The sequence below is a fragment of the Crotalus tigris genome, unplaced genomic scaffold (assembly GCF_016545835.1).
Source record: "Crotalus tigris isolate CLP2741 ecotype Arizona unplaced genomic scaffold, ASM1654583v1 scf7180000018155.2402879, whole genome shotgun sequence".
In the NCBI taxonomy this organism is placed as follows: domain Eukaryota; kingdom Metazoa; phylum Chordata; class Lepidosauria; order Squamata; family Viperidae; genus Crotalus; species Crotalus tigris.
The window spans coordinates 1,656,160-1,668,828 of record NW_024096851.1 but is presented as its reverse complement, the minus strand read 5'-3'; the positions used below and the strand labels follow the sequence as shown (position 1 = coordinate 1,668,828).

Genomic DNA, 12,669 nt, shown 5'->3' with positions numbered 1-12,669 from the left:
AAAAACTGCCTCATCCTGACTGAAATGTAGAATAGGATACAAGTGGAACAAAAGATGCATTTTCTATGATGAAACAATCCTCATATGCTATCCATACGTTTATACATTCCTGCATCTTGGCAAGCCATTTTGATTTCTTTAAGCTGGCCAGTGGAGCAAGGAACAAAGGGAGTGATAAAATGTTGGAAGATAAAAAGAGGACACAGGGCCAGGATACGGGAAGGAGCAGTGGTTGGATTCAGCCGGTTCACACCACTTCGGCAGAACCGGTAGCTAATTTTTTGTTGCCCGGGCCCAGAATGGACTTCCGGAAGCGGCATCCACACAGAGAACCAGTTGTTCACATATTTGAATCCCACCACTGGGAAGGAGGTGTCATGCCTGCTACTATAGTCATGTGAATCAACATCACGACCCTTTTGTGAGGATACAGAAACGAGCATTCCAAACAACTGAGATAGCTCTGAACCCTAGATCAATGTTTTTCAAACTTGGCAGTTTTTAAGATGTATAAACTTCAACTTTCAGAATTCCCCAGCTAGCATGCTCACAGGGGAATTCTGGGAATTAAGTCCCACTTATCTTAAAGTTGTCAAGTTTGAATAACACTGATACGTACTCTACACCTTTGCAACCAGATAAATGTTTTGTAGAGGAGTAAAAAAAAACAACAACACATATAGGGCTGCCAATGCTAGGATCAGCCACAGGTTTATGTAACATCTGTTCTCCTAGCAACTGTAGAAATTAAACTGTGTTGTGGTCTCCTAACCATGATTGTTTAAGCACAAATATCACCCCATAACAGCCATTAAAAAAAAGTTTTCAGAAATAACTATGCCGTTCTCAACTCTGCTCTGACATTTTAAAACCAGAAATATGGGGGGAAGGATGCATATTCACATGCCATAATGCAATAGCTTGACAGAAATCATGAAGTAACTTTTCAAAACCAAGTATTTTTGCGGCATCCTTTCCCAGCATTGCTGCATTAGGCTGTAAGAATGGTCAGTGCATTTTTCAAGGTCATCTTAAGCATTCATGGTTCCCATTTTCAGTGAGGGTCAAAAACAGTGTTTGTCAACCTTGGCAGCTGTGGATTCAATTCCCAGAATTCCCATGCTGGGGAACAACAACAATCTAGATAATTTAGTTTTTAATTATCTAGATAGTTATTGTTTCCCAGCATGAGAATTCTGGGAATTAATCTAAATTAATCAAACCCCTGATTAGGGGGTCAAGAAAACAAGATCTTTATGTCATTCCATAAATAAACAGAGGTTTCCAGCAATCTGATACAGTCTGTAAGTACTTAGGGACAAATACAGAAATAATTGTCAGTCTGCAGCAAAGAACGAGATAAAAGCAGATACTCCTATCTGCTCTCCAAAGAGATCAGATACTTCCAATTGTGCCTGGCACTAAATCATTCCCACCCACTGGATTATTATAAAATACTGTCAACTGACATAGGTACAAGAATTTGGAGTAGAAACCCCATCACCCTCCACCTAATCAGATCACAATACCTAAATCAAATAAATAGGTGAGTGATTATGTGAAAATGTTGATGGGACCTTGATTATATCCAAAGGGGAGTGTTGAAATTTTTAATGAGATCTCCTATAAAAACAAACAAATGTAACTCGCAAAGAACTACACTAAACTTTTCTTGATACCCTTAAGTGATGAGAATTACCAGCAAGGTTCAACTGTGTGTAACGTACATAATGTTAACTTGATCTTTTAATCCCCAAGTGGAACATATATGAAGGAATTAACATGTGGCTTTCTTTTGCTAGTTCAAAGCTAAACTCCTTGACCTCGACTCTACAATACCAAAGCTTTTTTAAATGTTATTTTGCACAGATGATGACAGAAAGTCATGAGATTAAAATCTGTGCATCCCATCTAATTTGAAAAGCCTGTGTTGTCAACCATAAAGATATACACTGCAGCATGTTTTTCAGTATATAGGACACTTTTTTGTCTCTGCATACAACTTACAACTGTATTTGAGCCCAGAATTATGCTTGTATATCAAGACAGTCATTAAATGGGTCACCGTCTCACCACACCTTGATTTTTACCACCGTTTGTGCAGCAATTGTTAAACAAATTCATTTTACCCAATGGGCATTTTTTTTTTACTGGAAACAAGTGCCAAAAAGCAGTAGAAAATGTTGTCGGAACTCTGGAACTAGATCATAAATACATTTTGAGGGGTCCATCACAACTTCAAATGGTTGCTAAATGACCTGTCATCAAGTGAGGACTAGCTGCAATACCTGCCACTCTCAAGTACTCATGAAACACAAGGTATGATTCCCCCCCCCCCCACGGTTCCTGTGCAACTGGCTTCAAACTGGCTTCCCCCAACACTAGTCATGCTGGCAAAACTGTTAAACTGGAACTCAAAATGTCATTTGCTTAGACATCTGCTGCTCTCCGACAAGGCAGAATTACATCATAGGCTTCAGTGCACCCTCTGTAAGCTGTTTGTTGTTTTTTTTAAGGTAAAGGTGTTTCCTGTTTTTCATTACTGAAGTATGAGCCTCTGCATCAAGACCAGTCTTGAATACAGGCGCATCCAATCACGAGCCCTTATTTGGGGAAGTGCAAAAAAGATGGAATGAGGAACGCATGGCTCTCCAAGTTTTGTTGGACTCCCACTCTCTTAATCCTCAGCCAAAATGGTCAAAGGTCTGAAATGATGGGAGTTCTTCTAATGTTTCTTTTTTTATTTAAACTTACATGTTGCCAAATGGTGACAGTGTTTTCACTTAATGACTGCATTCCCTTAACAGATTGTGGTGATTAACTTGCAAAAAAGTTCGTAAAATCAGGTCACATAATCACCTGCTTTACGACCATCATGACTTGCAACCATTATTATTATTATAGACTATAAGTAATCATATAGTAAATACGGTTAGGGCACTAAGTTGGCGAAAGCTGATGCAGCTATTAGAATCTAGATCAGTGGTTCTCAACCTTTTTAATGCCGCGACCCCCCAACCGGTCATAAGTCGAGGACTACTCAACTGGTACAGCACCGTTTGCAGAATGGGACTTTTGACGGGCTCAGCAGGGCAGAGACAGCCTGGACAATTCCTATTGGCTTTTGAAAGCCAATAGAATTAGACTCTATTCAAGAGAGTCTATTCTATTGGCTTTCAAAAGCCAATAGAATAAAAGGGAGTAGCACAGCTAAGGAAAAGGGGGAAAAATGGCGTACTGCGTTGCTTGGCAACCCCCGTGAAATGGTCATTTGACCCCCAAATGGGGTCCTGACCCACAGGTTGAGAACCACTGATCTAGATAATGATGGGGGGGGGGAGAGCCCTAAAGAAAATAACTTTGCTGAGTGAAATAGTTGCACTGCTTTAGTGCTGGAAATAACTATTTGACCTATTCTGGTGTAACCCTTTTAGGGCTTTTCTTAAAATAGGATATCTAGAACAATGGCATCCAGCATGGCATCTGCTTTCCTGGTGATATAAAAGGGGAATCCAGGTATTCCAATATGTAGTTGCAAAACAAGGAAGGAATTCAAGTCCTGATCTAGCCATGAAAGCCAGTGGGGTGACTTCGAACCATTTTCTCTCAGCCCAACTCACCGTACAGAATTGTTGTGGGGAAAAATTGGAGGAGGAAGGTGTGTTGGATATATTCTCCGCCTTTTGTTATTTGTAAAAATAATAACAAAAGCAGGATAGAAATAAATAAGGGCCCACATTTTAGAAGATTGAAAAATATCCCAAGATTTTGGCAGTTTCCCCCAGATGGCCGTGTTAAATCAAAATTTCACAAGTTCTGTCAATCTTTGCAAGATTAAAATATAATAAGTTTTTGTTACAATTTACCAATTTACCAAGTGTAGATGCAAAATTAGATCAGCATTTTCCAAACCGTTTTTTTTCATTTAAATTACTAATTCCGCTGTCATGTATTTTATCATTATCTTATAAGATCAATATATATTGCAAAGTAGTTTACAATTTTATAAATAAATTTCTCATTTACTTGGCCAGCGGTTCAAGATAAAGGGGGGGGGGAAACCTCTTAGATCTGTGCCTAATTTATTAGTGCTTAATTTATTGATGGAATTGTCCAAAACTAGCAAAGGTTTGTAATTAAAACAACTTTTAAAATGGATTAAAAGAAATTAGTCAGAAAGTCTTAGTTGTAATGGCAAACTGAAGACGCCTATTGTTTGTATAAGTCTGACTTTTTGAATCACACATGGCCAATAAAGACTATTCTATTCTATTCTATTCTATTCTATTCTATTCTATTCTATTCTATTCTATTCTATTCTATTCTATTCTATTCCATTCCATTCCATTCCATTCCATTCTACTCCACTCCACTCCACTCCACTCCACTCTACTCTACTCTATTCTATTCTATGCCATTCCATGCCATCCCATCCCATCCCATTCTCCTGCCTTCATTAATTTTACAAATAACTCAAGGTGGTGAATATATCCAATACACCTTCCTCCTCCTATTTTCGCCACAACAACAACCCTGTTAGGTGGATTGGGCTGAGAGAGTTCTCGCCCAACATCACCCAATTGGGTTTACATGGCTAAGGCGGGATTTAAACTCACAGTCTCCTGCTTTCTAGCCTGGTGCCTTAACTACTAGACCAGGGGTAGGCAACCTTGGCTCTTTTATTGTGGACTTCAACTCCCAGAATTCCTGAGCCAGCATGGCTCAGCTTGGAAGCCTCTCCCTTTCCCCTCAGCATGGCTGGCTCAGGAATTCTGGGAGTTGAAGTCCACGAGTCATAAAAGAGCCAAGGTTGCCGACCCCTGTACTAGACCAAACTGGCTCTACTTAATCTTATTTGGCAACATGTAAGTTTAAATAAAAAAAAAACATTATTAGAGATATCCATTCATAGTTCTGATAATGAGTTTGCTTAAGGCAGTGAAAAAGAAAGTGTTAGCAGCAACGTATATCATAAAAAAGAGGTATATAAAATAGAAATAAAACAAGAGGAAAAATACACTGATCCAAAATTAGGATTATATGTTTTAGATTATGAGATCTTTAGATTATGAGTTTTCCCAAGGTCTATGGCAGTGATGGCAAACCTTTTAGAGACTGAGTGCCCAAAAACCGCCTGCCCCCGCTCTGCCCCGCCCCGCTCGCCCCGGCCTCTGCCTGTCCACAGGGCCACTCACTACCTCCACAGCCCGCTGCAAATCGCCCAGGTAACCCAGCAGTGCTATGGGGGCCATGCCCTCCGCATCAACTGCATGCAATGGGGCACAAGGGCGGAGTCTTGTCCCCGCTGCCTGGCTGCCATGTCCTTGGGTACGCTGCTCTGTGTGGGCCGCGCTTGGGGGCAACTCTCCTCTGGGGGGGCTGCTGGTGAGGAGGGAACCACAGGGCTGGGGTGACGGCACGCGTACCCACAAAGAGGGTTCTGAGTGCCACCTGTGGCACACGTGCCATAGGTTTGCCACCACTGGTCTATGGGAAAAAGCATCACCCATTCTTATTTTATCCATTAGGAGAAAAAAAAAAAGAAGAAGACTTTTTACTGTTCAGAAATTCAGTTATACAGGTAGTCCTCAACTTATGACTGTAATGGAGCCTCAAATTTCTATCATAAATCATGATGATTGTAAGTCAAAGAACACACAATGATGTTATAATTTTTTTGTGGTGGCTGTTAAATGAATGCCACAGTTGTGAAACAAATAATGTATATACGGTATTTCCATGGGTTTTTTTTATCAGAAACCAGCTGAAAAGGCCAGAAACTGAAAAAAAAAATGTTGAAAACTATGGTCATGTGACCCTGGAACACTCAACCAGCTGTAAAGGTGAGCAATTGCCATGTACACAAAATGTGGTCATGTCATCCTGTGTGTGTGTGTGTGTGTGTGTGTGTGTGTGTGTGTGTGTGTGAGTGAGATTGAGCAGCCTCAGAAATCCAGAACCAGGTCTTATGTAGCTACTGGGAGATCCATCATTAGTTTGAACAGTCACTAAGTTACCAGTTGTAAGTTGAGGACTACCTGGAATACATTACTTTACAGTACTATAAGAAAAAGGGCGGGGCAGAAAGAAAAAAAAGAGAGGAAGGATCACAACTGATTCTGAAACACAAGACCAGAAAATGCACAACTGTCCGCTATTTCTCACAGGTTAATGGCCTGTTACCACCTGCTTTCTCCCTTATAAAGGAAGGACAAAGCTATGGTTTTCTTTAAGAACTGAATGCACACACTCAAGGAATATACCTGTAGACCACAGCAGCCAACAGCATTCAATATGGAAGCATTGTGGACCACTCTGTAAGGAATTCCCTGCTTCACAGCCCGGAGAACAAGGTCACTATGTGTAGTTGCCCTGCAGTAAAAAAAAAAAAAAGCAAGTTATAAAACATGGTAAATTTTCTGTAGCACTGCAATTATGTAATAATAGCAATAACCAAATGTTGTCTTCCCTAATCACCCTTTTCCAAAACATGAAGCTATCCAAACTCTTGTTTTCCAATTCAAATGCAGAATTTTGTGTATCTGTCGCTTACACCCATTTCCAAACTAGTTCTGTTCCTCAAGCACCATTGTGTGTGTGATTGCAATCCATGGCCTGTTGCAAATCTACACACCTTAAGATCTCATGGCATCTTGCAGATGGGATGATAATTATCCCAAAATGAAGGTTAACATGTGAATCAGTTAAGTCCAAGAAATAAATGTCCCCCTGAATTGTATCATTCAGGGAATTCATTCAATCTATCTATATAATGTACTGCTGTGGAAACAGAAGCAAAATCAAATCAAGATGTGTTTTTTTTTCCTCCCACATTTTCACTCCCCCCCCTCCTTCACGTTGCCTCTGGCGTGCCAGTCAGAGCCTAAGAAAGTTGCAAAACCTTATCGTAAATTTGTATTTCACATATGGACACTTGAGAACTATATGCTTTCAGATGGTCCTTAGTGAAACAGCAAGAGGGATGAAAATCCACACTGAACTCAACCAACTAAAACTGGAAAAGAAAAAAAAAATCCAAGCGACCCTATACCAAAACTAGTTGAAACACTAGAAAACTAAAAATTACAGTCGTTTGCATTTTAACTTGAATAAACGATTGCATCTGAAAACTAGGTGCTCCAGTTCTTTGTCTCTTTCTGAAAACTGCAACAGCAACTGGGGCACAAAGAGCAACTCTGGCGTAGCTCCAATGCTCTCTTTTAATTACTGTGCAAACGGAGTTTCATTTAATTGTAGATGAGAAACTTGGTATGCATGCTCTGTGCTTGCCATCGTATGCAAAATGCTTGTTTTCTGATACATTCACATTTGTTATTCAAGAAGACTTTGGGGGAAAGTGAATGGTAACCCCTCATAAGTGCTGGATTTCCACTGCATGTGCCAGGCAAACATCTAGCTTAAAGAAAGATCTCTTCTGAGGGATTTAGAAAACAAAAGATTGCAAGAAATCAAGAGAAGTGCAGTAAGGCGTACAGAAAACATGCAAATCAAGGCTGTCAGAGGCTTTAGTTAAAAGAGCAGCAGCTCCCTATAAGCACTGATAAATATACGGCTGAAAAAAGTTATTCATTAGAATTAATATGGCCTACCATTCAGATAGTAAGATGAGTAGGCTAGAAGTACTTGGCCAACAAGCATTAAGGTGTTTGAATGCAAAACCGGACATTGATGAAGAGATTTCCTGGAGCTACTGACTGCTCAAAGCTCTAACCCTAGAGAAGCTCCTAATCAAACATGCATCAATCACATTTACTGTATTATCCACCCAAATGTAGAAATTAATTTAATAAGACAGCCAAACTTCAACAATGGCTTCAGCTGCTCCCATTTCCCCAAGGAATCTTAGTTTAATGCTGCTTATTGGATGGAAGAGAAAGAGGGAGAAGAAAGAGCATCTGGCTGAACAGAGTGATTAAGCAATCCACTTTCTGGCACTGATGCTTAATTCCCATTAAGGTACATCCAAGAGTAGCTGAGACTAACCCTTCTATCACTTTTTTTTTGGAAGTTTTGTTTGATTGCTCCGACCACACATTGCATAATATAGCAACGTTTGCACTCAGAAAAATATATGTTACCCAGTTGTTTAGATTTTGTGTTGGTGTACACATTCTCATCTTTCTATGTAAAAATTAATCATTTTTCGTAACTACCTTTTAGAGAATGACAGGAATAATGTGACAACTGCAATAGTTAGGGAATAGCAAAAGATAATTTTAATTATAAAATTAACTAGTCATCTGAAACCAGGCAGACTCTAAGCAGCTTATAGAAATAGAATTTTCCCCTTAGAACTCATTGTAAAGAATCAAAAAGTTTTCATAATAGGAAAACCAAGTAGGTAACTGACTGGGAACTAGGGCACATAGTAACCAGAACAGAGCATGGCTAAGGCTTTTGTGCTCTAGTCTACTCAACTTCACTCCAAACTGAATAAAATTTAAAACAATTAAAATATTTTAATGTCAAAAATGCAACTGTTAGCCAAGGCAATTGTAACAAAACTGCCAATTGCATTTTTTAGACGTTTGGATCTCCATTAGAATCTAAACATAATGCTTGTTTGTTTTCTTCTATAATGTTCAGAGGCAGCTTTAAGTAAGGGCAATTGCAGCACTCTAGTATGGAGATAACTAACATATGATTAACAGAAGCTAGAAAATCCATAATTGACAGATAAGATTAACCCAGACTGCATTGCCACTACCTGCTTTGTTGGCCCGCAAGCCCAAGAATATCTTAGGATTCACAATGAATATTTTGCAGCAGAGCAGATTCTTTCAGGACTAAATTAACATTTGTGTGCAGATAAGGAAGATACCCAAATCTTCAAAACCTATACGGATTGTTTTTGTTGGATTAATACATTTTATCCGGATTAATCTGGTTCTTTTCATTATGTTTCAGCACAAAGATTCAGTAAGACACATTTAATAATGTCACTGCTTTGAGTGGAGTAATTATATTAATTCACCATGGTTGGTATCATCTATAAGTACCATTTGTTTAAAAAGGCAGGAAGAAAGCAAGAAAATGTCCTTTTCATGTTGCTAAAGATTTATATCAATCCCCATTTATGTATATGCATACATTTCTTTCACAGCAGGAATCTTTCAGATGATGCCCATGGCAATTACATTTTCTCAACCCTCTCATCAGAAGGGCAATATTAATTTTAAAGCCCCAGCTGGAAACAAAAGCTGCTTTCCTTTTTACATTGTAGATTGATGATGCTCAACTGGCTAAGGCAGAAGGAAGGGGAAAGAAAGGGGTGCAAATATAAATGGAGCTAGGAAACTTAATAAGTCAAACTCATTTGTAATGGCCCAGATGTCTACAGTATGGATAGACTGTGCAACTTGTACTGCAGCATTACATTTCAAAGACCATCACATGCATTGTAGATGCAACATGAAAATTGGCAAAACAGTCTGAACAAGCCTTATTGAATCTTCTGAGAAACCAATAAGGAATAGCCTGTATGAAGAATACCTTTTTTTAAAGAAGGCAGTCAAGACATCAATAATCAATTTACTTCATTACTGATGAACAAGGTATTATAATACATCATGCAAATTAGTGTGCATTCCTATTTAAAGGTGCAACACAGGTGATCATCTTGACTGCATCGGGGCTAAGAAATTGGGAGCATGCTTCTCCTATAATTTCTCTTCACTTCTTCATGAACTGCCTTCCTTCCCAGGATCTGGTACTGATTATTAACAAGATTTCCACATATGTCATTATGATCACTCATTGTACCCATTATGTGATAAATAAATAAAATTATTGTGAATAAATAAGGTGAGTCTCCCAATCAATTTTAGAGCCTATTTTTAAATTCTGATGTTAGCTTCCACCAATGTACAATTAAAGTGTTAATCAGGAAAGTTATGAAAGTTAGGCACAAGAGATTCTGAAGCAAACATTATAGATGGAAAGTTACTTTTTTTCAGTGTAATCATGCTAGAGATATGTTTAAAACCATAGGCTGTGGGATTTGGTGTTTTCTCTTCTTACCCAAAAGGATCACCAACTACAAGAAAAGCCACATCAGTTTGATGTGCATCTTTCAGGATACCATCAGCATCTTGCTCTACAATTTCTCTGTCAGCAAGGATCAGCTCTTTACCATAGAAATCTTCCTACAAAAAGAAAAAAGTTATATCTGTATCCTATGTTCTAAAGGAAAGTAAGGTGACATGCAAAAAGATCTGGCACTATGACACCATCACAGCTATTCTGCAAAGCAGTTTAGAATGAAATCAAGTGGATGCTTAAGAAATTGTCCCAAGGATTGGGGTAGACAATTTTTGAGTGGTTGAGCTTGGAGGATGGGCACACATTCATTTTAATATTATTTTCAAACAATGAGGATAGCATTGACTTTTTCATGTCTTTCTGGACTGAGGGCAGCATGTTTAATTTTCAAATTACTTTCACAGTTTAAAGGACACTAAATCCACTTGAAGACAGAAAATCATGAGCTATGCTATTTTAATTCAGGAGGAAATCACACTGCTAAGCATTCAGTGACCTACTGATCAATTGTAGTAGCACAACTGCAGGAGGCTTGGGGTACTACAAAGCAGGGTTGAGGGCTATATGGCTTATTTAAAAGAATGGTGGATAGCAAAAATTACAAATGGGTGGCTTTGCCTTTTGCATTAAGTCATCAACTATTGTTAACAAACCACATTACTTAGTATTCATATCCTATTAAGTGAAAACCAAGCTATCTTCCTTATGATGTATCTGTTGAGTTCTTATACGCTATAAACATACATGTAATTGGCCCTATTGTGTTTCCAATCTTATGGGTTGGGAACAAACTGGGAATGTGGAAACTGGGCATCCAACTTTAATGCCAAGCCCTTATCTTACCAGTCAGAATGTAATACTTTTATCACTAAAGGGTCATGATAATCTAATGCCAAACTTTGAAAACAGTCAAACTCTTTGGCTCAGAATTATGTAAATGCATATACATGATCAGAAAACAAAAGTGTAATTTATAAAGTTGCCTGTTTGTGTCTGTATTCTAATTTTCCTCCACAGAGGTAGTCCCATTATATGTGGACTAAATCAAGATATAGTAACTAGATGCAATATTATCTAGAACATTTCACACCAGATTAGGGATCAGAATACCATTTGTATTGCTCTGATATTATTTTATACTTCGCCCTGCCTTTATTCACATACCAGTGCTTCTTTTCCAACAGTTAGGATAGAAGTGTAGGCTTCCAAATATACTCTGCTACACTGCTTTATTACTTCCAGCCCTTTTACTGTAATATCTTTGGCATCTCCAAGTCCAAGACCAATCAAGTAAAGCATTTTTAAAAACAAAACCAAGCAAGAAATGTTTTGGTATGGAGGATTTTTACACCTGTCAATGAAACAGACAAAAATACAATGAAAATCAAATATTAAAGCTTGATAATAGAACATAGGAAGTTTGAGCACTTCTATACAAGCTACCTCAAGCTACAACAGTTCATTTAGTGACCGTTCAAAATTACAATGGCACTGAAAAAAGTGACATATTTTTCACACAACCATTGCACCATCCCCATGGTCACATAATTCAGATAAAGTTCAGATGCTTGGCAATTGTCTCATATTTATGACAGCTGCGGTTCCCAGGGTCATGTGATCATCTTTTGCAATCTTCTGACAAGCAAAGTCAATGGGGAAGGCAAATTCACTTAACAACCATGTTAATAACTTCAGTGATTTGCTTAACAACTGTGGCAAGGGAGATCGTAAAATGGGGCAAAATTCACTTAACTATCTCACTTAGCAACACAAATGTTGGTCGTACGTCGAGGACTACCTCTAGTTCAAATATAGTGGAAAAAAATTACTGCAGAAGTTCTTGGAATAATTTGACAATACAATGCATTACTTTGAAGCTCTGCAGTTATAAAAACAAAACCAACAGACTTAGATATGAAATACAATTGCATGTAGGAAATATCGTTATTAAAATTTAATATTCCAAAATATGGATCATAGAGAGATATTGTTCAACATTAACCATTATATCAATACTATTCACATGTCGGATACCTACACAACCACAATTAATATGCCGATTACTTTATGCCATTAGTGAGTGTAAAGCTGATGTGGCAAAATTGAAAAGGCTTTTCTAATTATCATTCAGCACTGGTTAAAGAAAAAAAATGGCATAGTAGTAATTGGTTAATCGTTGCTGCTGTAATGTACATTCTACCTTGTATTATATTGTTTGGGAATTGGGTTAATTTTACCATAAACATTATATTGCATGATTGCAATTGTTATAAGCAGCCATTAGTTTGGAAGGACTAGCAGTATAAAAATCTAAATAATAACTAAAAAAACTGACAGCACCTTATAAAATGTATGACTTATGTTGTACTGGCGGCCCACGGGCCGGATGTGTCATGTGCAGGGCACGACCACCCCAGCTCGGCAAAGGCAAAAAAACATTGCGATACATCACGTGATGCTTTAGCCATTACCAAAAGCAAAATATTCATTTTACACATGCGTTTATTTAATTAATTTAAAAGTTTTATACTCTACCTCTAATCCTATGCATTCCCCCATTTAATATATTATTCACTTTTCTTAGGTTTACTTTTTTTTCCCAGTAAG

The 12,669-nt window shown here is 38.1% G+C and overlaps 1 protein-coding gene across 5 annotated transcripts in view; it reads right to left on the bottom strand.

Annotated features, from left to right (window-relative positions):
* DPH5 (diphthamide biosynthesis 5) overlaps nucleotides 1-12,669 on the bottom strand; it is a 39,547-nt gene that overhangs the window by 25,225 nt on the left and 1,653 nt on the right. For all 5 annotated transcript variants that reach the window (XM_039348475.1, XM_039348474.1, XM_039348473.1 and 2 more), the window contains exons 2-4: nucleotides 11,227-11,413; nucleotides 10,042-10,166; nucleotides 6,264-6,372 (exon numbers count right to left, since the gene is read on the bottom strand). In XM_039348475.1, the coding sequence (XP_039204409.1) occupies nucleotides 6,264-6,372; nucleotides 10,042-10,166; nucleotides 11,227-11,361 (369 nt within the window). In that variant the 5' untranslated portion in view covers nucleotides 11,362-11,413. The remainder of the gene's footprint in view (nucleotides 1-6,263; nucleotides 6,373-10,041; nucleotides 10,167-11,226; nucleotides 11,414-12,669) is intronic.